We start from the raw sequence: 23921 nt of genomic DNA on the forward strand, positions 1-23921 counted from the left end.
TGGCTAGGCACAATCAGCCTCATCAGTTCCTTACTAATTGTTCTAAAGTCGTTGATAAAAACAACGTCTTGGGTGACGGACTTAATACTAAGCCCGCGATCCTTCGATTCCTAATTCGACAAAACGAACCCATGCCAAGCAGGGCGAGGGGGATCACCTCCGTCGTGCAAGTCTATAAATACAGCTGTACAACCAACTTTCCAAATCTTGACGTACGAAAATACAGGAACGGCAATCCCTTCCAACCAATTCAAACTCTGTCGTGTTCTATTTTCATTGCTCTATAATTTTCGTTTCCCACAATGGCTGACGGCATCTTGGTCCTCGGTGCCGGCGAGCTGGGCACCGCCGTTCTTGAAGCATTGGCCCGCCACCCGAAGCGCGGTGACACCAAGATTGCGGTCCTGCTGCGTGGATCCTCGTCGGCGGCCGATCCGGCGCGGGCCCAACTGCTCCAGCACCTGCGGGACGACCTCCACGTGCATTTCGAAACGGCCGACGTGGTCGCGGCGTCCGTGGCCGACTTGGCCGCCGTCTTTGAGCGCTACCACACGGTCGTCTCCTGCAACGGCATGGGCCTCCCCGCCGGCACCCAGACCAAGCTGAGCCAGGCCGTCCTGCAGGCCCGCGTCCCGCGCTACGTGCCGTGGCAGTTCGGCATGGACTACGACGCCATCGGCGCGGGCAGCACGCAGGACCTGTTTGACGAGCAGCTGGCCGTGCGCGCCTTGCTGCGGTCGCCCAACAACGCGACGACCGACTGGATCATTGTGTCGACGGGCCTGTTTATGAGCTTCTTGTTCCTGGCCGCATTCGGCGTTGTGGATCTGCCGCAGCGGACGGTGCGGGGGCTCGGGCAGTGGGACAACCGCATCACGGTGACGACGCCCGCGGACATTGGCACCGTCACGGCGGACGTTCTCCTCGATCCGCAGGGCATCCAGAGACAGGTTGTCTACGTGGCCGGCGACACCGTCTCGTACAGCGACGTGGCCGACCTGCTGGACGCACACTACGCAACCACGTTCAAGCGCGAGCTGTGGGATCTGGGCGCGCTGCAGCAGCAGGTGGCAGCAAATCCCAACGACACCATGGTCAAGTACCGGGACACCTTTGCGCAGGGCCGGGGCGTGGCCTGGGACAAAGACATTACGGTCAACGCGCAGCGCCACATTCCCATGAGAGACGTGCAGCAGTACATTCAGGGATTTGACAAGCTGTAGCCGACAGACTTATACAAAGAAAGGATCCAAGGCATCGAAAATGTATCTCCCGGTCGATTTGGCCGGAGCAGGAGTCTAAAGTGGTTATAGTTATACGCTAACGACACGGTCCATGGTGATCAGTGTGGCCCTTGCATTCTCAACATACAACGAAAAATTGAAAAAGAAACCGCTATTAGTATCCTCCCATGGGTTTCAATAAAAGTCATACATGATAAATGTGGAATACAAGTGAATATGGGGATATTGTTGGACCTTCGCTCAGGAACATATGTGACTTTTGGGTGGTTTTTTGCCCTTTTACGAGGGCGTCCCGAATTACATAAGCGCTCGATACAGCTTAGCTCCAGCGCGTCATTCAATTTGGCAGGCACGTCCCCTTAATAATTGGCAGGTGCCCCAGCAATAGCCAGAACCACCAAAACAAAACCACCCACCAAACAACCGACACCCGACAACAAAGCGACATGCGCATACCATAACGAAACCACCGCAGCCATGACGTCGTCACTGTCGTCGCCATCGTCGACGATGACCGCGCCCGCGGACAATGGCACGTCCTATGCCAGCTTCAGCCAGGCGCCGCCCGGTTACAAGACGCCCGAGTTCCCGAGCCTCTACTGGCCGCCGCAGACACCGACGGCGCACGGCAGCCTCTACTATCTGTACGACATTTGGCGGTTCACGCTGCTCTGGACGGTGATTCTGTACGCCGTTTTCCACGCGGGCGCCGCCGTGATTGCGCTGGCGATGCAGCTCATCTACTCTGGGCGGCCCGAGTACTGGCGGTACCTGTGGACGATTCCGGTGACGTACACGGTAGTCGCGGGTATCGAGGCCCTGTTTGCCGGCAGTTTTGTCGGGTTGATGTAGGTTGCTGTCCCTCGGCTGGCGCAGGAGGCAGGAGCGTTGTTGCACGCGGAACGCGAAAGGGGGCAAACCGAGAACTCTGCTGACCGACCTACCCAGCATTGGCGCCGCGTACCTGGCCGGTCCGTTTTGGATGTCGACATGGATTCCATTCATCTGGGGCTGGGCGAACCTGCTCATCATTGTCATCTCGTCGTTTTCCATCCAGGGCTATTTGTGAAACGAATGCAGTGGCCAAAGACGGGCTTTCTATTCTATCGATCTACGGACATACGCGACGACGATCGATTCACTTTCCTTTCCCATTCTTTTTTGAAACGGCGTCCCCTCTCTTCTAATCCAGCTTCCGGATCACCCGCGCCGGGTTGCCTGCGACGACCACGCGCGGCGGCACGTCCTTGGTCACGACGCTGCCCGCGCCCACGGTCGACCCGGGCCCAATGGTGACGCCGGGCACCACCGTGACATTCCCGCCGAGCCAGCAGTCGTTACCAATCACAATGGGCTTGCCCGACTCCGGTCCCTTGATGCCATTGCGCACCGCCCCGTCCAGCGGGTGCCCGCCGCTGTAAAACGAGCAGTTGGGCCCAATCATCGTCCGGTCGCCCACCGTGATGGGCGACGTGTCGATCCACGTGCTGTTGGCGTTGACGTACACGCCCGTCCCCAGGACGATGTTGTACCCGTAGTCGGCGCGCAGCGGCATCTCGACCCACGGATCGTCCTGAAACAGCGCCTCGTCGGCCTCGGGGGTGTCGGCCGGCGGCGGCAGCGGCCGGTCGTCCATGTTGAGCTTCCTCCACAGCGCGACGAGCTCGCGCCGCGGCGCATCGCGGGGGGCCTGGTTGAACACGTGGCAGGCCTGGGCGCAGCGACGGCGCTGGGCCGTGAGGTCGGGCGTAAAGGCAAAGTAGAGCTCGCCGTCGAGCATTCTACGGCGGTTCTCCGCGAGCTCGTCGGGCGTGGACGGGATCTTGGCCGGCAAAGCGGCGCTGTTGTTGGGGGCAGCCATTGTCGACGGCGTACGAGGGAGTGGTGTCGACAGAGTGTAGTTGAAAAGTACAATAAATAGAATGCTAAACCACAGCAAACCACCTTTGTTGGCAAGCGATCAGTGGGCTCTTTTATATGCGTCCGCTCTCTCGTGTCTTACTACGTGTCAGCGTGTCCGGTCGCAAGTGAGTGGAGGAATAGTAGCGCTGTACGGCCAAAAATGGTAAGAAACACGCCGTCAGGTCCGATCTCCGCGAAATTAAATGGGAGGCAGTGCTGGGCGTTTGCAAGACGTTGCAATTCCTTCCCGATTCCCACTACTCGATCGAGGGGTTGCCTTGTGGACCCCTGCTGGGTGAGAGGTTGGCGGTCCCTAGCGTAGCTTGGCGCGTGTTTTCAGTGGTCGTTTCAGGTCCTGGCCTTTCGACGGGAAAACTTCGGAGATGCCACATCACGACAACTGGTCACGTTTGTAAAACTTGCTGGAGATCTCCGGCGTGCGCTCTAGATTTGAGGAACAGGACAGAATTTGCACAGTTGAGCGTGCAACGCATAACTTCGATGAGTTGACGGCTCAATCCGTAGGGGTGCATTATTCATATGGCCGGGGGAAGGGCGGCAGGGCGCCTAGTGACCGTTTTTAGCGGCGTCAATCGCCGAATGCAACAAAAACGATCTTCTCCCAAAATGAATTTAGCTGTCTCTGAACGCACGTCGCGATCGATCTCTTTCACACCAACACCAAGACTGGTAGCGTGAACCCATTGAGCATTCACCGGTCGAGAACAATACCAACGGAAAATATAGTCGAGAGCAGACGGCAAGGGGGAAAGCCTCGCCCATATGCTCACATCTCAGCTCATTGAAGGTGTTTAAAAGGGCCTGCTTTCTCGTCCCAGACTTGACCAAACCCTAAGTCAATTTTGATCCAACGCGATATCGCATTCCCTTCCTCGCATCACATATTCTTCTACTCCACGTCTCGTCGCGTCGCTGTCCGTTTTCTTCCATCTCTCTGCCCTCATCACCATGGAGAATTCGACAGGCGCCGACACCAATGCCAATGGCGCATCGTTGCGGCGGCCCAGGTAAGATCTACATCGTTTCCCTTGCCCTTGTCAGTGCTCCCTTTCTAACGTATTGCCAGCCCCATTTCTACGACGTCGGCTTCCTCGTCCGCATCACCGGCGCCACGCCGCCCAAACGGACTGGACGCCGCAGCCCGAACCGCACCGCCACCCGGCATTGGCTCGCCAGAGACGCCGGCCATCGGGTTCCCGCCGGATGCTGCGTCGTACCCGGGCCAGACACGGTCGCTGGCCGGCATCGCCCTGCGTGCCTTTTGCCTCGGTGCGGCCCTCGTGGTCGGCGTGGTGTCGGGGACGCTGCTGGTCCTGTTGCCCCGCCTCGTCCCCGGCGTCCCCGGCGCCGGCGCCGGCATCGACGTGCTGGCGCCCCTGTGGCGCCTCCCCTTTTTCCTGGCCGCCCTCGCCACCTTCCACTTCCTTGAGTTCTGGACCACCGCCCGCTACAACACGCAGGCTGCGAGCATCGACTCCTTTCTGCTGACGGCCAACTGGCCCGCCTATGCGATTGCCCACACGGCCGCGTCCGTGGAGTGCCTGCTGCGCTACACGCTCCTCCGTGACGTGCATGTGTGGACGCACCTGCCGTTCGCGCTGCCCCGGACGGCCGTCCTGGCCACGGGTCTCGCGGTGGTGGTCATCGGCCAGGCCGTCCGCACGGCCGCCATGGTCCAGGCCGGCCGCAGCTTCAACCATACCATCCAGCACAAGCGCGCGACCAGCCACGCCCTCGTGACAGACGGCGTCTACGCCTGGCTGCGGCACCCGAGCTACTTTGGCTTCTTTTGGTGGGCGCTGGGCACGCAGCTGGTGCTGGGCAACGTCGTGTGCCTCGCCGCGTACGCCGTGGTGCTGTGGCGGTTCTTCTTCATGCGCATCCGGCACGAGGAGACGCTGCTGGTGCGCTTCTTTGGGGACGACTATGTGCAGTACCGGGCGCGTGTAGGCACCAAGATTCCGTTTATTTGAGGAGAGCCAAAAAAAACAAGAGCGCAATGGCCAGAGTTGAGTGTGAAAGGACTGCATGTGCGCTGCCAACGTTGTCTTGCGTCTCATTGGAACGCGGCCTGTTTGTACAGTCTGGTTTGAATTCCATATATCCCACCGTAGCCCATATATAATCTATACGCGTGCTGAAGAGCAATTACCCAAAAATATCCCAAATATACGATACAATACAAATTTGTCCTTATGCCATTCTGTATGTGGGTGTGACGACCTGCCTCCGCCGCTCGTTATGGGTGGCTGGCCAGCTGCTTGCTGACACTGCCGTATTTGGCCTGCCAGGCGTAAAAGTACATGAGCGCCGCAAAGGGCTGCCCGAGCACGGTGAAGGAGATCCAAAACGTGCAGTTGCCAATCAGGCGGCCCGTAGCCGAGTGCATCTTCTCGAGCGGCATGGTCAGGAAAATGAGCGGCAGCTGCAGCAGCATGCCGAAAAACGCCACGCCAATAATGTTGTGCGTCGGAATGCCGACGGCCAGCTCGTGCAGCAGCGCCGAGATCAAAAACACCATGAGCGACGCGGCCATGGGGCTCCAGCCGCGGCCCAGCAGCGGGGAGTAGACGTGGCGGCGGAAGAAGTGGTAGACGGGCTTGTTCCAGGTGCGCCAGTAGGTGCCCAGGCTCTCGCTGTTCCACCAGTCGTCGTAGAAGCCGCGGTCGCCGAAGCGCGTAATCTCGGCAATGGCGTTGAGGAACGACTGGAACACGGCGAAAAAGCCGGCCAGCCACACCACCAGCGAAATGGTCGACAGCTTGAGCAGGCGCTCCAGGATGGCAAACAGGTCGAGCGAGGCAATCTTGGCCAGCGAGTTCTGCAGGACGGGCGCCGCATACTGCGCGCTGCAGAACCAGATGAAGACGCTCAGGCCAAACACTTCGGCCAGGCGCTTGGCCACAAACATCCAGCGGATCGGCCCGGGCGCGCGGGGGTACGCAGGCTGGTAGACGAGCGTCGGTGCCCACCAAAAGTACACGAGGTTGCCAAAAGTGATGTTTTCCGGGTAGGGGCACTGCGCATAGAGAGCGGGCAGCGCTTCGCGTTCGCCGCGCGAGGGGTGCAGGTATGCATGGCGGAGGTCGCGGTTTGTAAAGGCATAGGAGGCCGTCTTCAGCCAGACAACAATGGCGTGGACCTCAACAAGCGTGCCCACGAGGGGGTGGTGGATGTGGAAGTACACCACATACGAGGCAATGGCGAGCGCCATGGAAATGTTGGCCGCGTGCAGCCAGGCGACGACGTGCCACAAGGCCGTGAAGCGGCGGGCCTCGTCTTCGGTCGGGCTGGACGCACCCGTGCTGCTCTTGGCGCCGTTGCTGCTGCTGCTGCCGCTGTGGCTGCCGGCGGCGCCAATCTTGTTTTGCAGTTTGGCTGCCGTCGTCCGCTTGCGCCAAACTTGCGCCTGCTGCGAGGCGCCAAGCTCAATAAGCAAGGCGACAAAGAGATGGAGGGGGATCGAGAGAAACAAGACAAGGCCGAGGAGAACATCATGCTGGCGGAAGTCGTGGCAGCGGACACAGATGAGGACGCCGTACTGGAGCTGTTAGATGGGGTGTGTTGTGTGTGTGTGTGGCAGGCCAGCGGATATGTAGCGAGTATGTAGCGCCATGTGCAACGTACCTTTTGGATGTTCTCAATCATAAGACGTAGGTTGCCGGCGACCAGCACAATCACCATGAGATTGCGGAAACCGAGGAAGCTGGGCGAGATGACACTGTCGTGGCTCAAGCAGGACGGCTGCGTCTTGGAGTGGATGGCGGCGACATGGCGATACTTGCGCTGGAAGGCCTTGCGCAGCTGCTGGATCGTGGCGTCATCGTGTTGCGGCTCGATGGGCGTGCCGTCGTTTTCGCTGGTTTCTTTCGTCAGCCGGGCAGGCACCGGCTCGTTCCTGTTGCGGCGCTGCGTGAGGCCGCTGGCGCTCGCGTTTGCAGCCGTTGTCGTGTCTGCCATGTCCGTGACAGGCGCCTTTGTGTTTGCATGGATATCTGCGTTGGAGGCGTTGAAGGCGTTGGTGGCGCTCATGGCTGTTTTGGCATTTGCATGTGAAGCTGCACTGGTGGAGTAAGCAGTGCTGCCGTCATTGGCGGCGCGGTCTTCTAGGGCAGAGACCAGTGGACTGCTGTTCTTGGTGGTTTGCGAAACCGTGGTGCAGCGTCCATTGCCAATTGCAAGATGTGCAGCGAGGCCGATTGACGAATTCATTGCAGAAAAAGGAGAAGTCAAAGGAGAAGAAAAAAAGGAGAACATAAAATATAAATACAACGTCCAGGGAAAGAGGGGTAGAACGTCCACGAGCTTCGTTTGTCGGCGGTTCTTGCCAAAAGGAAGCTCTGGGCAGGCTAAAAGAAGGCAATAGCGCGGCTTCCTGCGGCGTGAAGTTGGTACCTGTATCTGACGCTCTGTAAGTCGTACTAACGGAACTAACGTGACGTCGTTGAAAAGCGGCCGCCAATGCGAGACGCCAAAAATGAAAATAGCAACCCAAAATTTTCCGTCGGTCGCTGTTACGGGCCGAGGCTGCTCACTGTTGCGTTTTCGTATTGGCAGTGGCGACTGGAAGGGTAGGACCGGAACAGTCGACAAACAAGATAATGGAAAGGCCGAGATGAAATGTAGGAGATGCAAAAGATGCCGGGAGTGGGAGCGACTGCGAAAATATTTTCAATTGGCAAAGGAGGAAGTGCAAATAGGAAGTGACGTGAAAGTGGAGGACCATAAAAAAGCGAGATGGGACGGTCTCGACAGTGTTTATATCTTTTGCGACGGCATACGACACTGAACACGTTCGGACAATAACGCGACGCCAGGAGTGCAATAGGAATCACGAAAACTGCGACAAAAAGGACGAAAGGAATTCGAAAAGGGAAAAGGGTCTGGCCAAGAGTCAGCAAGGTGACAGTGTCCCAAGAGGTGTGTGGTATGAGATTTGGAACATGTACATATCTCCCCGTATCTTTGCAGTCCTCTCTCAAGCCACCAACACACAAGTCAAGGGACAAGAGGACGAAAGAGGCAACATGAGAGACACCCAGGTACCAGATAAAAGACAACGGGCACCGACAGAGACAACCTGGCAGAAGCAGGCCAAGACAAAAGCAGGCCAAGACAATGCTTCGGCTGACGAATGCCTGTCATCCCAATCACATACTCGCCCGCAAATGAGCAAATCCCTATCGCGCAATCTTTATGACTTGCGTCTGCTTGTACGGCATACACTCCAACATTAATACATTGGTAAATGCAATGTTCTTGAGTCCTGCATTGTGGCCTTGTCTTGCCTTGTCGAAGAGCTCGTCCGATTGACAGCCTACTAAGACGGGGATCTTCGTTAGGTCCGCGGGGGATTGACGGTTATCTAGAGCCAGTCCCATATCTTTTATCGTTCGGCCCACGCGAATTGGAATTGGCTAGTGGCGAGAGCATCTACGAGCAAAGTAACAGAGGGAGGAACCTCGGGGAGCGAAAGGAAAACGAGGGAGATACAAGCAGGGATGCAAGGCTCGATGCAGGAAAGGAGGAGGGAGCTACAGGTACTTTGCACAACAGGATGCAGGTGTCCGAGCGTGGAAAGAGCTCGAAGAGGTTCAAAGATAACGGGGGCATTCGCAACGTCTGCATCTTGGGAAGAAAAAACAAGGAACGAACAATATACATTTTCTGCAACAGCACTTATGCACGCCAACGGCAACGCCTAGAACGCGCCGCGGCTCACCGGCATCACACCTGTCGTGCAGTTTGCATCCAGTAGTTCGCCTAGTTCGCCCCGGGGCCAATCACAGGTGTAGGTGCAGACACAGGCCGGGGTAAAGTCGAACCAGACACCAGAAAATGGCGAGAGAGACAGCGACGGACAGGTTTGGTGAAAATCCCCGAAAATAGAAAGGGATGGCGAGCTAGCGATGTGATAAGACTGCGAATGTACGATATTGGCATTTGCGGAAGAAGCAAGTACAAAGGCAAGAACGAAGGGCGAAGGGCGCGCGGAGAAATGCAGTGTTCTTCGGGGAAGGAACGATTGTCAGGTACGACAGCAGGCAATAAGAGACATGTCTTCCCAATAAACTCAAAGAGAAGAAATGATCGAAAAAAGAAAACATAATCCAAGACAAGTTGAAAGCAAACATTAAGTGTCCAGCGCCGCGTGTACGGAGTAGAGTCGATAAAAGAGCAAGGGGTACAAAAGACGATTGTCGTTTGTCTCAGTTACGAAAGCGGACTTGGGTAGCTCATTTCTGGCCAATCAGAGGACACGGCCAGATCCAGAGCTTGAGTGGTCGGAGCTCCTCACGATGAGGCTGGCTCCACTTTTTGTGCCTTCCCCATGAACCAAAACGCGACGCAGTGCAAAAAGCGCGGCTTCCAAAAGCAGCTCAAAGAAATGTGCATCGCATCGCCAAAGCGACGGCAACGAACACGACGACCACAGTAATAGCAATTACGACAAGCTCGCAATTCCCACGACGACGACATCTGCGCTGGTCACGATCGTCGGCTTTTATAACAAACTGCGACGATCTACGGAGCCTAACGTGAAGCGCATCTGATTGGCTTCCCTCTACAGCGTTATCATCACACAAGGCCTCCGTCCTAGCGGGCGCGTGCGCCAACCATGGCGTACGATCCACGAGGGGACTACGGCGGTGGCGGCGGCGGCGGTGGTGGTGGTGGAGGTCGGTATGGCCAGGACGGCGGCCGGTACGGAGGCCAAGATGGAGGGCGGTTTGGCGGCCAGGACGGCGAAGGCTTTGTCAGAGTTCGGGGACGGCGACCCGTGACCGATTACGGCGCAAGCCTGGTGCATTGGATGCGCCATCGACATCCCAAGTACCGCAATGCATACGGCGGCGAGTCCGAGCGGCCGAGCGTGAGCTACATTGTTGACGTAAGCCCGCTGCCCTGTGCCCTTCATGTTATTTTCCTTCCGCTTCTAACTCCCCTCTAGATGCTCCCACCAGTGGCTCGTATTACGAATGCCGCCGATACCGTTCCCACACGCCACCTACACTCGTCTCTCAACAAGATCAAGCACCCCGTCAACGTCGTGCGCTGGACACCCGAGGGCCGCCGCCTGCTGACCGCCTCGAGCAGCGGCGAGTTCACGCTCTGGAACGGCACGGGATTCAACTTTGAGACCATCATGCAGGCCCACGACTCGGCCATCCGCGCGCTCGCGTACTCGTACAGCGACGACTGGCTCATATCGGCCGACCACGACGGCAACATCAAGTACTGGCAGCCCAACTTCAACAACGTCGAGAACCTGTCGGCACACACCGACCCGATTCGCGACCTGGCGTTTGCCCCGACCGATGCCAAGTTTGTCACGGCGTCGGACGACTCCACGCTGAAAATCTACGACTTTGCCGCCGCGCGGCCCGAGGCGACACTGACCGGTCACGGCTGGGACGCCAAGACGTGCGACTGGCACCCGACCAAGGGCCTGGTGGTGTCGGGCTCCAAAGACCATCTGGTCAAGCTCTGGGACCCGCGGTCCGGCCGGTGCCTGACGACGCTGCACGGCCACAAAAACACCATTACGAAAACGTCGTTTGAGCGCGTGCACGGCTGGTGCCTCGCCACGGCGGCGCGGGACCAGACGGCGCGCGTCTTTGACCTGCGCACCATGCGCGACATTTGCTTGCTGCGCGGCCACGACAAGGACGTGTCGACCCTGGCGTGGCACCCGGTCCACGGCAACCTGCTGAGCACGGGGGGCGGCGACGGCGCGCTGTTCCACTACCTGCTCGACGAGCCAAACACCCCGCCGGGCCAGGCCGTCACCGTCGCGCCGTACGACAGCCCCGACCCCTCGACCGCCCCCGCCCAGAGCATCTACCCGGCCCACCGCGTGCCCTACGCGCACGATTTTGCCATCTGGTCGCTCGACTGGCACCCGCTGGGCCACATTCTGGTGTCCGGCTCCAACGACCGCGTCACGCGGTTCTGGACGCGCGCGCGGCCGGGCGAAGACGTGTCGCGCGACCGGTACCACATTGGCGAGGCGGCCGCCGAGGCGCAGGGTACATGGGACCGGCGGGGCAACCGGCGACAGCGGCAGGAAGAGGAGGAGCAGGAGATGGAGGACGAGGCCGAGGGTCTTGTCGACCAAAAAATGCCGCTCAAACAGCAGCAGGCGGCGGCCGCCGCCGCCGCCGCCGCTGCAGCAGACGCTGCAGCACATGGTGGCGGCGCTGTGCCACCACCACCGATGCTGCCCGGTCTGTCGCTGCCCGGCCTCGGTGGTGCGACCAGTGGACGTGGTGGTGCTGGTCTAGGTATGATCCCGCCGCCGCCACCACCGCCGCCGCCGGGCGTCCTGGCCGCGGGTGGGGCACTGCCGCCACTGATTCCGGGCGTCGACATGAAGAACCCTCCCGATCCGGCGACGATGCTGGAGTTGATGAAGAAGGCCGGCTTCCAGCTGCCACCGCCCCCACCAGGAAGCCATTTCCCGCCCATTCCACCACCGCCACTGCCAGCAGGCGTAGGTGGCATGGTCCCGCCGCCGCCGCCGCCACCTGGCTTCCAGGGGGCCCTGCCAGGGCTGGGTGGTGGCGGCATTCCCGGCATTCCCGGTCTGCCGGGTCTCGGTGCCGAGCAGCAGGGCCAGCGGAATCGTGCACCACTGCCCAGCCAAGCAGACAGTCTCAGGGAAGAGCAGAAGCGGGGGCAGTACACGCAGCGGCGGTAGGTTCCGCTGCTGTGTTGGCGACAGGAAGGAAAGAGACGAGGAAGAAAAATGGAGGAGCTGCGGCATATTCCTGGTATTCTTACATATGCGGCACAAACCCGGGTTTCGAACTGGACATACATTTTGCAGGGCACAGGTGTCATGGTATGGGGATTTCCGTTCGCAATTACTTATTTCTCACGGCGTGATCAAGGTATCTCATGGAGCGCCCGTTGGCGGCTCGAGCAAGTTATTTGTATAATATCAACCACGCAAAACGATTATTTGTTCTTCATTGTATTCTCATTCACATTCAGATATGATATCTCCTATGCTGTGCTGTCTATGCTACAAATGCTCATTCTCATCTCGCGTCCTCTCTACCGCCGTCCCCCTGTGGCCACTTGCTTTTGCCGGTCGTTGTACTCCTTGACCACCAGCGAGCACGACGTCTCCGCACACAATCGCCGGCGCCGCTGTGGCGGCAGCTTCGCGGCAAACTCCAGGCCCGACGCCCGCTCCACGGCCTCCAGCGGCACCTCGAAATCGCTCAGCGGCTTCGTGTTGGGGATCGGCGCGTTGGGCAGCACAAAGGCGCCCAGCGCCACCGGGGCGCCCGGGTTGCCGCCGGGCCCCGTGGTGGGCGCCGTCTCGGCGTAAATGACCTTGTAAAAGTGCGTCGGCACGGCCACGTTGGGCGGGCTGCCAATCATTTCATACTTGACGTACCACTTGTTGTCCACGGGGTCCTTTTTCGGGAGATAGAGGGGCCCGGTGACGATGCGCACGCTCGGGTAGCGCGTGGTCAGGCGGCGGCAAAAGTCCTCGAAATGGGCCCAGTAGTCGCGGTTGAAGCCTTCGCCGACCTGGGGACACATGTTGGTGAGGAAAAACGTCTCGTTCATGGCGTCCTGGCTCCACTTGCAGTCGGCAGCGGGGACCTGGTGGCCGCGGTCGTAGCCGGAGCGGAAGTAGTCCTTAAGCTTGGCGCGGAACGGCTCGGGCACGGCGGTGTCCTCGACAAAGACGGAGTGCTGGCGGTCGCCGTCACGGACGGCCAGGGACGCCGGGGTGATGTGCTCGGCGACCCAGTGGGGGTTGCGGGTGCGGCGGTCGTAGGAGGAGACGAGGGCGCTGCGGGGAGCGAGGTCGTTGACGGGGCCGGGGAAGCCGTATTGGAACAGGCCGGCCGGGTCGACAAGAGCGGCGGCTGTGGCAGGGACGGGCGGCAATGGTGCCGGGGCGGGGGCGGGCGGTGGTGCAGAGAAGACCTTGGAGGCGGGCACGGCCGAAGATACAGTTGTCGACGTCGTCGTCGTCGTCGTTGTGGCCGTCGGAACAGGCGTGGCACGGTCGGACGGCTTGGACCGCAGCGAGAACATGGCGGCCGTGGCGGCAGCACCGGCACCAGCACTCACGGCCGCGATGACGGCGATAGTGGACTTGGACATGGTGGGCGCCAGTGTGGGGGCAAAGGGTGGAAGTGAGGGGGGCGTCGTCCTCGGATCAGAGGTTCCGGTCGATGTTGATCTTTTCTTGCCGTTTTGAGGTCAGGGTCCCCTAAAATTATTTTTAGCGCCCTGGAGCATCTGGCGGAGCCCCTGGAGTTTGACAGCCTTCTCAGGCACAGCTGGCGGATAGGGTACTAAGTTCCATATTCTAGCCAATCAGAGGGATATATTGGGTGTGGTGGTCGATGTACGGAATATGTTGTACGTCAGTGCCTACAAACTATGCCCCCTGCAACGAGCTATAGTAACAGCTCCAGCATGAACATACTATGCTTCCAAGGACCTCCAGATAAATACATAATTTTGTCAGCCTCGTACTACGTTTCACTGTGTTTTATTATCTCGTGCTCTGTGGTATATATGCATCCTACACTAAAACACAGCACACAACTGTAGGTCTAGCCTCGCAGCCACTTTGAGAATTTTGGCGGTCAATGGTGGCAGAATTAGGTCTGTTTTGCAAGCCTCCACCGCCCTGGCTTCACCGTGTTTCGAACCCGCCGCCTGTGGTTGGCTAGTGGGGTGCTCGGTGCCCGTGGGTCTAGAGCACCTTCCCCAATCCACCTCACTTCAAGCTGAGAACCCTGCTGTCCACCTGCGTCACCGTACACAGTATGGCGCTAGTCGCAGTGGCGATTGCCTGTTGCTGACCTATCGTCAGCGCGCTGAGATCGAGAGTCGATGCCGCCTCTGTTTTATTTCTCGACTACTGTGACAGGTCGATCACCAAGTCCTGCCACCCTGCTCTCCAGTGCGTACGATCAAGCTGCCGCTGTAGGAGGCTCCTTCATTTCACTCCTTCCCATCCTGTTGCTGCTTCCTTCTTCCCTCACGTTAACAGTGACCATCACCAAGCCGGCCGTGCTGGCTTCATTGTCCGCTTCATCCGGCGTCCTCTGCATTGCTGCAAAACAGCAAACGTATTCATTAGCTCTTGGCTCCCCGTTGATTTTTTTCTCGCTTTCTCTCTTGGTGCTCGACGCTGGACTGCCCTTCGTCAGGTATCGCCTCGTCACGTTTGTCCACTCTGCCACTGGTCGACTTGCGCACCTTGACGGCCACCCCATTCGCCTCAGCGCAAGCCTCAGACCAGGCCATCCCACATCCCACGCGCAGTCTAGTCCAGTCCAGCTGGTCCCTTGTGCGTCTGCCGTTGCCCGCTGGAACCGTGGCCTCCACTACGGGCGCTATCTTGTATCTTGCCATCTCGTTTCGACTTGCCTGGTCTCTTCTGCCCCCTTTGTTTCTACCCCGGAGACTTCCTTTTTCCCTTTTCGACTTTAGACTTTGAAGCTACGTCCTTGCCTCAACGATCTTTCTTTTTTGGTGCCCAAGTTCGAAAGACGATGGTCGTGGCGTTGTTAGCAGACCCTTGATCCCTGACACGTTCCTTTGGTCATCCTCCTCTCTCCTCGTGTCTCCCTGTCGTCCACCATCACGGTGGTCATCGAGGTAGGCAGCCATGTCCACCACGGCGGCCATGGCGTCTCCGGACGGCAGTATCTCCAACGACACGCGCGGGTGGATCCTGTGTGCGATCAGCGCCATCGGTACGTGACAGTTCGTCTGAACGTTATTGACTTGTCCCTTCTACGTTCTAACACTCCCAGCGTGCGTCGCCGGCGCGGGCATCGTGTGTGTCGACATCTTCATCCGCATGCTGCCGGGAAAGAAGAGCTTCAACATCCAGGATAGCAGTGCCTTTTTGTCGTCCTCGTTGAGTCTCAGCTTCGGCGTGATGGTGAGTCCCCCATGGCGGCTTCATATATGTGCAGGCATACCATACCTTGATGGCTAACCTTGCTAGATCTTCTCCTCCCTTTTCAGCATGCTGCCATCCTCCAAGAGCTACCTTGTTGACGATGGCCTGACCGACCAGGCTGCCGGCCTGCTCATGATTGGTGGCTTTGCCTTGGGCTTTGTCGGCATGCAGATCGTGTCCCGCATCATCCACCGCTTCATGCCGTCCCACGTCGTCGACTGTGATCACACCCATGATGACGACGATGACGACAATGACGAGCCATCACACTCTCACGCACATGGCTCTCACGGCTCTCATGGCCGCAGTCACGGCCACGCCCACCACCACGGCCATGATCAGGAACCGTCCTCCAACACCTACTTCCGCGTAGGCACCAAGCCCCGCTTCGTCTCACGCAAGTACTTCCGCCAGCGCTCCGTCGACGCACTTGCGACCGAGTCTACTCCACTCCTCGCAACCGTCGAAACGGCAACTGCAACTGTCCCGGCGGGCATTGCCGACGCGCGGGCGTCTCCGCAACGCCGGCTCTCCACACGAAGCGACGACATCATCGCGGCCTCCAACCCGCCCACAATAGGTGGCCTACAGCCGAAGCGATCCCTCTCCAATCTGCGTGCACCGTCCATGGTCAATGTCCGCAACCGCGTCATCTCCTTTGTCCAGGACATCAAGTCCAACTGTGACGAGTTTGGCCCGTGCTACGGCTACACCGACCCATGTGGTCAGGAGTGCAAGCGGACAATCACGATTAAGACGCCGACATCGACCCTCCGTGGCAGTGTCCTCCCGCACCCGCCAAAACGTGCAGCTTCCACACCGTCCTCCAACTGGGAGGCCACAGTCGTAGTACCCGAAGTCGTGCCCGAAGAAAATGGTGGCGATACCAGTGCGAGCGTCAGCCGGTCTGAGTCTCCCGGTGCAACTGGTACAGTACGAAGGCACCTTATCGACACGCACGGCCACATTGAAACGGACGAACACTACTACGATGCCCACTTGTCCGCCGGCAGTGGCGAGTCTTCGACGAACGTATCTAACGAAGAGGCCGGCAACAACACCACCAAGCATCACGACCATGATCACGATGGTCACCACCACCACGATCACGACGAGGGCCACGAGCATGGCCACTATTACGAGGACGACCCCGACGCGGATGTCGAGGCCGGCGCCGCTACCGGCGGCGGTCACCCACACCACCACCACGTCCCCGCCAACGCCTTTTTGTCCATTGGTCTCCAGACGGTTCTCGCCATCGGCCTCCACAAGTTCCCCGAGGGCTTCATCACCTTTGCCACCAACCACGCCAACCCGGCTCTTGGCTTCAATGTGTTCATGGCCCTCTTTGTGCACAACATCGCCGAAGGCTTCGCCATGGCCCTGCCCCTCTACATGGCCCTCGGCAGCCGCCTGCGCGCCATCCTCTGGGCCGCCGCCCTCGGTGGCCTGAGCCAGCCGCTCGGCGCCGGCTGTGCTGCCCTGTGGCTGAAATATATGGCGCGCAACGACAACGACTCGGGCGACGGCACGGCATACGGCATCCTGTTCGCCGTCACCGCCGGCATCATGGTGGCCGTGTCCCTTCAGCTGTTTGTCGAGAGCCTGACGCTGCACCACAACCGGCAATTGACAGTTGCATTTGCCTTTTTAGGCATGATGCTGCTCGGCATTAGCAATGCCATTGGCACGCACTGATCTCTGCACGGCTTGTGTTTTTGGTTACTTTGTGTCCGTCTTTTATCTCGCTCTTTTCTCGAGTTCTTTTTTTCAGCCCTGGTTTCCATCCGTTCGTGGTTTCTCAGCATTTATGATCGTTCAGGGGTACTCGCCGTACTGGAGTTCTTTGCACGTTTGCCGTTCTTCCTTTGTTTTATGGTATTTATTGGGTCTGTATTTCATCTGTGATAAATCATTTTCGGTCATTGTTTCTAGGGGCATGCATTCGACAATAAACGGTCGTCCAATAATATGTACATTTATTTTTATTTTATTTACAAAAAATGACTTTTCCTGTCTTTGTAAAAGAGAACCCGAAGACGAAAAATAAGCTAAATAAAAATAAAATAAAATAAAAATGCATTTCTATTTTTTGTCTTTTATCAGAAAACAAATACTCCTCTTTTTGAGTATAATAACAGTCCCATGGGTATCTCTTTTAAACGCCAAAAACAATGATAACAGACGAGTCCTTACTCCTTTTAATCACTACCCCATCCATCGCCGTCCTATAAGAACAGATTCGGGTCGAGAAAGTTCATGTTGGCACTGGTAGCCGAACTGCCACCGTTTCCCCCCTTTCCGTCGTTGGCGTCATCGCTGCCAATCAGCCGCCGCATCTCGCCCTCATCCATATGCCATTGCGGGTCATTGTTGTTGATGAGCACCTGCGAAGGCAGCATGCTGTCGTTGTGCTCTGCCTGTGCAGCCAGCCCCAAGTCAATATTGTCCATACTCATGTAGGTCTCAAACATGTCGTCGTCATGGGGTGCCAGTGCGCCGACATCCGCGCCATCGTCGTTCATGTGGTCGCCGCCGCCGATCCAGAACTCATCTGGGTTGAAATCGTTGTCGTCGTCAACATGTTCAGCGTCGACAGCGCTCCCCACCGTCGTAGGGTTATGGTCCCGCTGGACGTGCACGTTGAGATCGTGGTGGCGGACAAACCGCGCGTCGCAACCGGGCAGCGTGCAGACGAGGGTCCGGTTCGTGCCCAGCAGTGCATCAATGAGGACATCCGCCGAGGGTGTTGCCAGGTCGTCGTTCCCACCAGCGGTAGCACCACCGAGACGCTGGCCCGGCGTAGGCGACGGCGAAACCGTTGGCGTGCTGCTGGCGACCGCGGACGACGCAGCCAGCGGATCGGCATCGACGACGATAACCGGCCCAGGCCGTTCGTGCCGCAGATGCACGTAGCGAATATGCTCCTCGAGCTTCATCTTGGACACAAAGCCCCGGCCGCAGCCTTCGCCACGCGCTCCCCACGCAATCAAACGGGGGTCGGTCCAGCCGTGGAAGGCCTTCCGTTCAGCCCCCGTGCCTTGGGCAGTAGGTGTGCTGGCCGCATCGGCATCGTCGCCGCAAACAAACCGTAGGCCCTCGTGCACTGCGCGGATGTGCACGTTGAGGTTCGCCCGCCGCGTAAACGTCTTCTTGCACCCGGGGTGCGGGCACGCAATTGTCTTGCGATCGGCGACGCTCTTGCCCGAGTGGTGCATATCGATGTGCTTGTGCAGGTCCGCCGGGCCTCCGCACCGCACGTCACAAAAGGGGCAGTTGACATGGGCGTGGCGCATATGCGCCTCCAGAAGCGCGCGGGTCGCGAAGCCGATGCCGCCTCCTTGTCCGGAGGCATTGGCCCTCCCGCATTCCTCGCACCAGAACTTGGGCGCCGTGTGGTCGCGTTCCACGTGGCGACGCAGCGCGCCCGCGCTTTCAAAGACAGCCTTGCACGGCATCTTGGTACCGGATGCACCGCCCACGCCAGGGTTCGTAATCTCGTGTGTGCAGACGAACGCAGGCTGGTGTAGGTGGTCCACGCGGATGTGACGCTGGAGCGTCTGATGCTTTCGAAACGTGCGCGTGCAGCCGTCGTAGCCTCGGCAACGGAACCGTTCCTGGCCCTCGTGCACGGCGGCGTGGCGGCGCAAGCGTGTTGCCGTCAGAAACGCCTTGTCGCACTCGGAGCAGAAATACTGCCGCTCCTGGCTGTGCGAGCCCTTGATGTGCTGCCGCAGGTGCTTTTCTTCGAGGTATGTTTTGGGGCACTGGGTGCATTTAAAGGGGCGGTCGTTGGTGTGCGAGCGGAGGTGGGCGGTGAGGCGCGCGGGTCGGTTGAAGGTCTTGGGGCAGTTGGGCCAGGTGCAAGGGATCGTCTTGAGGTCGGAGGGAAAGCGGCGGGAGGATGTCGATAGGGCCGTGGTCACCGGTGTTGTGTGTGCTTCGGAGGATCCTCTGTCGCCGTCCTGGGACTCGAGGTCAACCTCGGTAGCCGATGGCTCGTTCTCCGCAGGGGCCTGCGTGTTTGTAGATTGGTCTGAGGCATGTTAGAAGCCGCTCTCCCAATCGTCGACTGTCTTCAGTCCAACCTTGATGCCATCTTGTACCAACCTTTCATTTTGTGGTGTAGTTCGCTACTTGGCGGTACTGGCCGGTCCGCCAACAGTTCGTCGGTCGCCTTCCGCTTCATCTTGTATATCGTATCCAGACTGTGTGCTCAATCATGTCTGTTTCTTTCGATAGATTGGGAATGGCGACGTAGATATGTAGTCACTTTTGCCGCCTTTCCATTGTTGTGTGGGAGATCCTTGGCTGCTCTTTCCGTGCGGTGAAGGCCAAAAAATACAACGGGCAGAAAAAAAGTCAAAACTCGGGTGGGGGACGGGCTTATCGATAAGCCACCTAAGTTCAGCCACCTCGTTCTGTGTGCATGGCCAAGTCAGCCAATCACAGGCCGCGCCGCCTCCAAACTTTTTCTGCTATGCAAGGAAGGAGCCAATGCTGGCCTTCGTCAACCTGTAGCCTCTTTGTTCGCAAGCAGACAATACCAGGGAGACGCCATCTTTTTGCTTGTTGTCTTTTTATTCTTTTGCTCTTCGCAACGCCGACCTCACGACAACCACGTCGCAACGACACCGCGATATCGATCACCTCCCTCTTTTCGCCTCTACACTCGTTTCGCAACTTTTGAATAGCCTCCTTTCATAATGTCGGACGACGGCTACGACGATGTTGGCGGCGGCGGGTAAGTCGGACACATGAAATGGCCATGTGCATGTCCATGATTACGTCGTCCTTTTCTAACACACAACACGCAGCGACGAACCTTTGTACGAGGACGACGATGTCCAGGAGTACTACGATCCCGAAGTGCTCGAGGGTGACGAGGAGGGCGAGGGCGCCGGCTACCAAAACGGCGACGGCGAGGAAGACATGGACATTATTGTGTCGGGCGATCCGTCGGCGGCTGCAAACCAAAAGAACGGCGGCGGTGCCAACAGCGGCCAGAACGGCGGCCGCGTCAACAATGTCAAGTCGCACAAGGACAAGAAGATTCCCAACGACCAGCGGACGACGACGCCGTTCATGACCAAGTATGAGCGGGCGCGCATCCTGGGCACCCGTGCGCTGCAGATTAGGTACGCTTTGGGGCCCCCTCGATTCCGCAGCAGCAGGAATACACCAAAAAACCAGCGTACTGACCAAATAGCATGAACGCACCTGTGTTGGTGGACCTCGAGGGCGAGACAGACCCGCTGCAGATTGCGATGAAGGAGCTGCGCGAGAAGAAGGTGCCTCTCATCGTGCGGCGGTACCTACCCGACGGTTTCTACGAGGACTGGACGTGCGAAGAACTGCTGCAGTAATTGGTAGACAGTCAGGGCGGGGGATGGGTGGAATGTCTACGGATGCCCACGGCGACGTGGCCGACTGCGAGACCGGGTCTGCATTTAGCGAAGGCGTTATTTTCGAAACTTAATTTGCGTACGAAACTTTGGATGGTATTTAGAATGTGGTAGAAGAAATTATAATCGGAAAAGATATACAAGTATATATTAAGAACTCAAAGGATGGGTCTGGAAGTTTGTGAGTAGGAGTAGGCCTTGTGTTGTCACGACTATAATACGAAATGCAATACGCCATGCATGTCTGTGATTGTGATTTACGTCGTGTCATTTGTGTTGGGTAGAAAAACGTTTTCATATTTTTCATGTTTAATTTCAGCGTCTTCCCAACGTTTCCTTCTGTCAACTGTAGAAGACGCAGCTCTTCGAGCTACAATATGCACATGCGTGAATTTCGACCAGTAAACAAAAAAACGCCTTGCCAAATGGAGTTCCTTTTCTTTTCCACCGCGAGTAACAGCCCCCTGGTTTGCTCCCAATCTCTTCTTCTAGCCGTCTTTCAACAACGGTGTGGGTTAAGCCAAAATAGTTGTAAGGAAGTGGAGCAAGTCTTTTTGTTTCATATATTACAGTAAACACAACAGCACAGAAGCATGAGGGGCACGAAAACAAACAACAGACGTGAATGTAAAGCAGCCACAGCCTGTGCTGAATACCACTCTAATCTTCCTCGTCCGTGTCCGTGTTCGTGTCGCTTGTGTCGTCGGCCTCCTCTTCTGTGCCGCTCTCGTCGTCGTCGTCGTCCGACTCGTACTTGGCCTTCTTTACTGGTGCGCCCTTGGCAGCGTTCATGATGCCGGCAATGGAGTCTGTATGTACCGTTTTGTTAGTGGCTGCATTTCATTTCACGCTTGCTTTGTTGTGTTGGTGCCATGACGTACCTTCCTCCGGCTCGCTAATCTCATCCTCGTCGGCCATCTCGGCCGCCTCGCTCGCGTCCTTGACGACCAGCGTCACCTCCGTCTTCGTGTCAAAGCCGATGTAGCTGTCGCACATGACGTGCATCACAAACGTGTACTGGCCGGCCTGGGGTGGCGCCATGAACTGCGCCTTGAGCGTCTGCATGTGGAATGTCGGTGTCTTGCCGTCCTCCTGAAACAACGGGCGGTCAAATGCCGTAAACGTAAAGGGAGGCACAACCATCTTGCCTTGCTTGGAGTCGGTCAAGAACACGTGCCAGCGCGGCGAGTAGTCGCGACCAAAGTACGGCGCGTACGCCAGCGGGGGCAGGTTGGGCTTGCCGTTCCCGGCATCCGAGGTGATGGCGGTGCCGTCCGGGTTGCGGCCGACAATGGTCTTGGGTTTCCGGCCCAGCAGCGCGTCCATGTCGTCTTCGGCTGGGTCTGTGTCAAACAGATCGAGCGGCTCGACCTCGGGTGCCGACTCGGCGAAGCCGGGCGGGATGAAACGGCCCTTGACAACCAGGCTGACCAGCGACGAGGGGATAATGTGCTTCTCGCCGGGCACTTTGAAGAAGGCCTTGGTGACACGGAGCTGCGGCAGCTGCTTGGCGACCGAGACGGCCTCCTCGTACTGCTCGGCGGTCAAGCGGCCGCTGCCAACGGCAATCTTCCTCCGCTTGGCGTCGGGCAGGTCCATGAGGCGCTGGATGGGCATGGTGACGGTGGAGTCACCCTCAATGGCCTTGGCGATGGCCGGCGTGACGTGCGGCAGCTGCTGGAGCGGCGAGGACTTGGGCGCCAGGGCCTGAATGACAAGCTGGGCGGCCTTGAAGGACGCGATGACGGGCGCGGTGTTGCCGTACGCCAGCGCAATCGCAGTAAAGGAACGGGTGAGGGTGTTGGCAATCGGGGCGACTTCGAACTTGTGCTTCTCCAGGGTCGCGTCGCCGAGGTCGACACGGCCCAGGTAGGCCCACAGAAGAGCCAACACCTTGCGCCGGACGCCGTTATCGAGGTTGTCGAGCTTCTCGCGGTCGGCCGTGGACAGGCCCGCAATGGTCAGGGCAGAGGAGGTAGTCGTGGCGGCAGCGTCGCCGTCGGCAGAGGAAGCAGCCGCAACAGGGGCGGTGATGCGTGCCTCCACCGTGGCCAAGCCCGAGTCGGCCTTGTCGCCGGGCAGGATGGCGTCAAACTCCTTGCCAGTGGACAGGGCCGACACGAGGCCTGCCTCGTCAATGTCCTCCTTGTACTCGTGGAAGAGACGGTTGGCGCTCTCCATCAGCACGCCCTCCTTGGACTTGCTCTGGGTGCCGTACCACCACGAGCCCACAACGTAGGGCAGCAGCACGCCAAACAGCAAGAAGTACAGCAGAACAACGTACTTGCCGTTGCCGTCGGTGATGATCAGCTTGGGCAGGCCGATGCTGATGCTTGTGCCCTGCTTGCCGTCGGGGTGGCCGTAGAGCAGGTAGTTGTTGCGGATCTCCTCGTCGGTCAGTGCCTGGTAGGCCTTGGAGATGTCGACGTAGCGCTCGTTGAGCATCTCCACGGTCTCGTTCTTGGAAACATCGGGCTTGATCTTGTCGGGGTGGAACTTGCGCGACAGCTGCTTGTACGCGCTCTTGATGGCTTTTTCTGTGGCAGACTGGAGGCGGTCAGTAAGGCGACACGTACAACGAAAAAGAAAACAGAGTAGACAGAAATGTACACACATCTGCAATGCCCAGGATATCGTAGGGGTTCCAGACGCGCTCGATCTTGGCAGCCTCGGCGAACTGGATCAGGTACAGCATGTAGCCGATGGTGGCCCAGCCGACGGTGACGGCCAGAATGAGGCCCAACCGCCGCTGCTGGCGACGGTACTTGGCGCGCTCGGCATCGACGAGGTCAGCGTGGTTGTGGCGGAACGTGGACTGGACACGGGGGAAGACGGCGGCCGGGTTGCCGAGGCCCTTGAGCAGGACGTAGGTCAGCGGCAGCGTAATGATGACGGCGAGCGTGAAGACGAAGAACGGCCACAGATTGCCCGTCTCGTCGTAGTCGTAGTCGACGGCCATGGCGTTGAGCGTGCGGCGCGAGACCAGGTGGCGGGATAGGAGAGAGAACGAATCGACGGACCAGCGATCAGGCCGGGCAAATGTGCCGACCGGTCACGAATGGGAGGTGTGGTTGGCAGCTCCTTCGAGGCACGCGCAGACGAAACGAGACGTCAATCGACGAGGGACGAGGAGTCTCGTGAACGGACACGAAAAGTAAAGACAAAATAGGGAAAAGGAAAAGGAAGGAAACGAAAAGAAGAAGACAAGACAAAATAGAAGAGTAAAAAGGAACGTCGGAGAGCAGCAGGTTGCTCGTCGTGGGTGCTTGGTGACGTTTCGCAGAGTGGATGTGCAAAAGGTGGGAAATGGTTACAAAGTGTCCCATATACGAATTATCTAGGGTATTTTTAAGTTCGCCAAACCATCTTGAATCGTGGCCTTCCCCAGCAGGGAGG

At 58.3% G+C, this 23921-nt stretch overlaps 12 protein-coding genes across 12 annotated transcripts; 5 read left to right on the forward strand and 7 right to left on the reverse strand.

The window, feature by feature from the left end:
* Nucleotides 1–302: 302 nt before the first annotated feature.
* Nucleotides 303–1223, forward strand: SPSK_02672 (NmrA family protein; the record flags this gene model as incomplete). Its single annotated transcript, XM_016729540.1, has 1 exon — nucleotides 303–1223. One exon carries the CDS (start codon nucleotides 303–305, stop codon nucleotides 1221–1223), a length of 921 nt encoding a protein of 306 aa, XP_016589141.1.
* Nucleotides 1224–1730: 507 nt separating this feature from the next.
* On the reverse strand, nucleotides 1731–2282 carry SPSK_02787 (uncharacterized protein; the record flags this gene model as incomplete). Its single annotated transcript, XM_016729652.1, has 2 exons — nucleotides 1731–2015; nucleotides 2040–2282. 2 exons carry the CDS (start codon nucleotides 2280–2282, stop codon nucleotides 1731–1733), a joined length of 528 nt encoding a protein of 175 aa, XP_016589142.1.
* Nucleotides 2283–2427: 145 nt separating this feature from the next.
* Nucleotides 2428–3105, reverse strand: SPSK_02755 (acetyltransferase, CysE/LacA/LpxA/NodL family; the record flags this gene model as incomplete). Its single annotated transcript, XM_016729621.1, has 1 exon — nucleotides 2428–3105. One exon carries the CDS (start codon nucleotides 3103–3105, stop codon nucleotides 2428–2430), a length of 678 nt encoding a protein of 225 aa, XP_016589143.1.
* A 1010-nt stretch (nucleotides 3106–4115) lies between these two features.
* SPSK_02638 (protein-S-isoprenylcysteine O-methyltransferase) lies at nucleotides 4116–5140 on the forward strand (the record flags this gene model as incomplete). The annotated part of the gene is made up of 2 exons (XM_016729506.1): nucleotides 4116–4174; nucleotides 4234–5140. 2 exons carry the CDS (start codon nucleotides 4116–4118, stop codon nucleotides 5138–5140), a joined length of 966 nt encoding a protein of 321 aa, XP_016589144.1.
* Nucleotides 5141–5406: 266 nt separating this feature from the next.
* Nucleotides 5407–7379, reverse strand: SPSK_02335 (diacylglycerol O-acyltransferase 1; the record flags this gene model as incomplete). The annotated part of the gene is made up of 2 exons (XM_016729207.1): nucleotides 5407–6714; nucleotides 6795–7379. The coding sequence occupies 2 exons, from the start codon at nucleotides 7377–7379 to the stop codon at nucleotides 5407–5409; spliced, it is 1893 nt and encodes a 630-aa protein (XP_016589145.1).
* Nucleotides 7380–9786: 2407 nt separating this feature from the next.
* On the forward strand, nucleotides 9787–11868 carry SPSK_02316 (polyadenylation factor subunit 2; the record flags this gene model as incomplete). The annotated part of the gene is made up of 2 exons (XM_016729188.1): nucleotides 9787–10059; nucleotides 10120–11868. 2 exons carry the CDS (start codon nucleotides 9787–9789, stop codon nucleotides 11866–11868), a joined length of 2022 nt encoding a protein of 673 aa, XP_016589146.1.
* A 359-nt stretch (nucleotides 11869–12227) lies between these two features.
* SPSK_02622 (endonuclease G, mitochondrial) lies at nucleotides 12228–13298 on the reverse strand (the record flags this gene model as incomplete). The annotated part of the gene is made up of 1 exon (XM_016729490.1): nucleotides 12228–13298. One exon carries the CDS (start codon nucleotides 13296–13298, stop codon nucleotides 12228–12230), a length of 1071 nt encoding a protein of 356 aa, XP_016589147.1.
* Nucleotides 13299–14285: 987 nt separating this feature from the next.
* Nucleotides 14286–14564, reverse strand: SPSK_02865 (uncharacterized protein; the record flags this gene model as incomplete). Its single annotated transcript, XM_016729727.1, has 1 exon — nucleotides 14286–14564. One exon carries the CDS (start codon nucleotides 14562–14564, stop codon nucleotides 14286–14288), a length of 279 nt encoding a protein of 92 aa, XP_016589148.1.
* A 256-nt stretch (nucleotides 14565–14820) lies between these two features.
* SPSK_02330 (zip metal ion transporter) lies at nucleotides 14821–16818 on the forward strand (the record flags this gene model as incomplete). Its single annotated transcript, XM_016729202.1, has 3 exons — nucleotides 14821–14908; nucleotides 14969–15099; nucleotides 15166–16818. 3 exons carry the CDS (start codon nucleotides 14821–14823, stop codon nucleotides 16816–16818), a joined length of 1872 nt encoding a protein of 623 aa, XP_016589149.1.
* Nucleotides 16819–17348: 530 nt separating this feature from the next.
* On the reverse strand, nucleotides 17349–19309 carry SPSK_02337 (C2H2 transcription factor (TFIIIA); the record flags this gene model as incomplete). The annotated part of the gene is made up of 2 exons (XM_016729209.1): nucleotides 17349–19156; nucleotides 19231–19309. 2 exons carry the CDS (start codon nucleotides 19307–19309, stop codon nucleotides 17349–17351), a joined length of 1887 nt encoding a protein of 628 aa, XP_016589150.1.
* Nucleotides 19310–19826: 517 nt separating this feature from the next.
* On the forward strand, nucleotides 19827–20486 carry SPSK_02760 (DNA-directed RNA polymerases I, II, and III subunit RPABC2; the record flags this gene model as incomplete). Its single annotated transcript, XM_016729626.1, has 3 exons — nucleotides 19827–19864; nucleotides 19938–20258; nucleotides 20330–20486. The coding sequence occupies 3 exons, from the start codon at nucleotides 19827–19829 to the stop codon at nucleotides 20484–20486; spliced, it is 516 nt and encodes a 171-aa protein (XP_016589151.1).
* Nucleotides 20487–21185: 699 nt separating this feature from the next.
* Nucleotides 21186–23484, reverse strand: SPSK_02275 (translocation protein SEC63; the record flags this gene model as incomplete). Its single annotated transcript, XM_016729147.1, has 3 exons — nucleotides 21186–21334; nucleotides 21407–23072; nucleotides 23140–23484. 3 exons carry the CDS (start codon nucleotides 23482–23484, stop codon nucleotides 21186–21188), a joined length of 2160 nt encoding a protein of 719 aa, XP_016589152.1.
* Nucleotides 23485–23921: the final 437 nt, after the last annotated feature.

This window comes from Sporothrix schenckii (assembly GCF_000961545.1).
Source record: "Sporothrix schenckii 1099-18 chromosome Unknown Cont43, whole genome shotgun sequence".
Lineage (NCBI taxonomy): Eukaryota > Fungi > Ascomycota > Sordariomycetes > Ophiostomatales > Ophiostomataceae > Sporothrix > Sporothrix schenckii.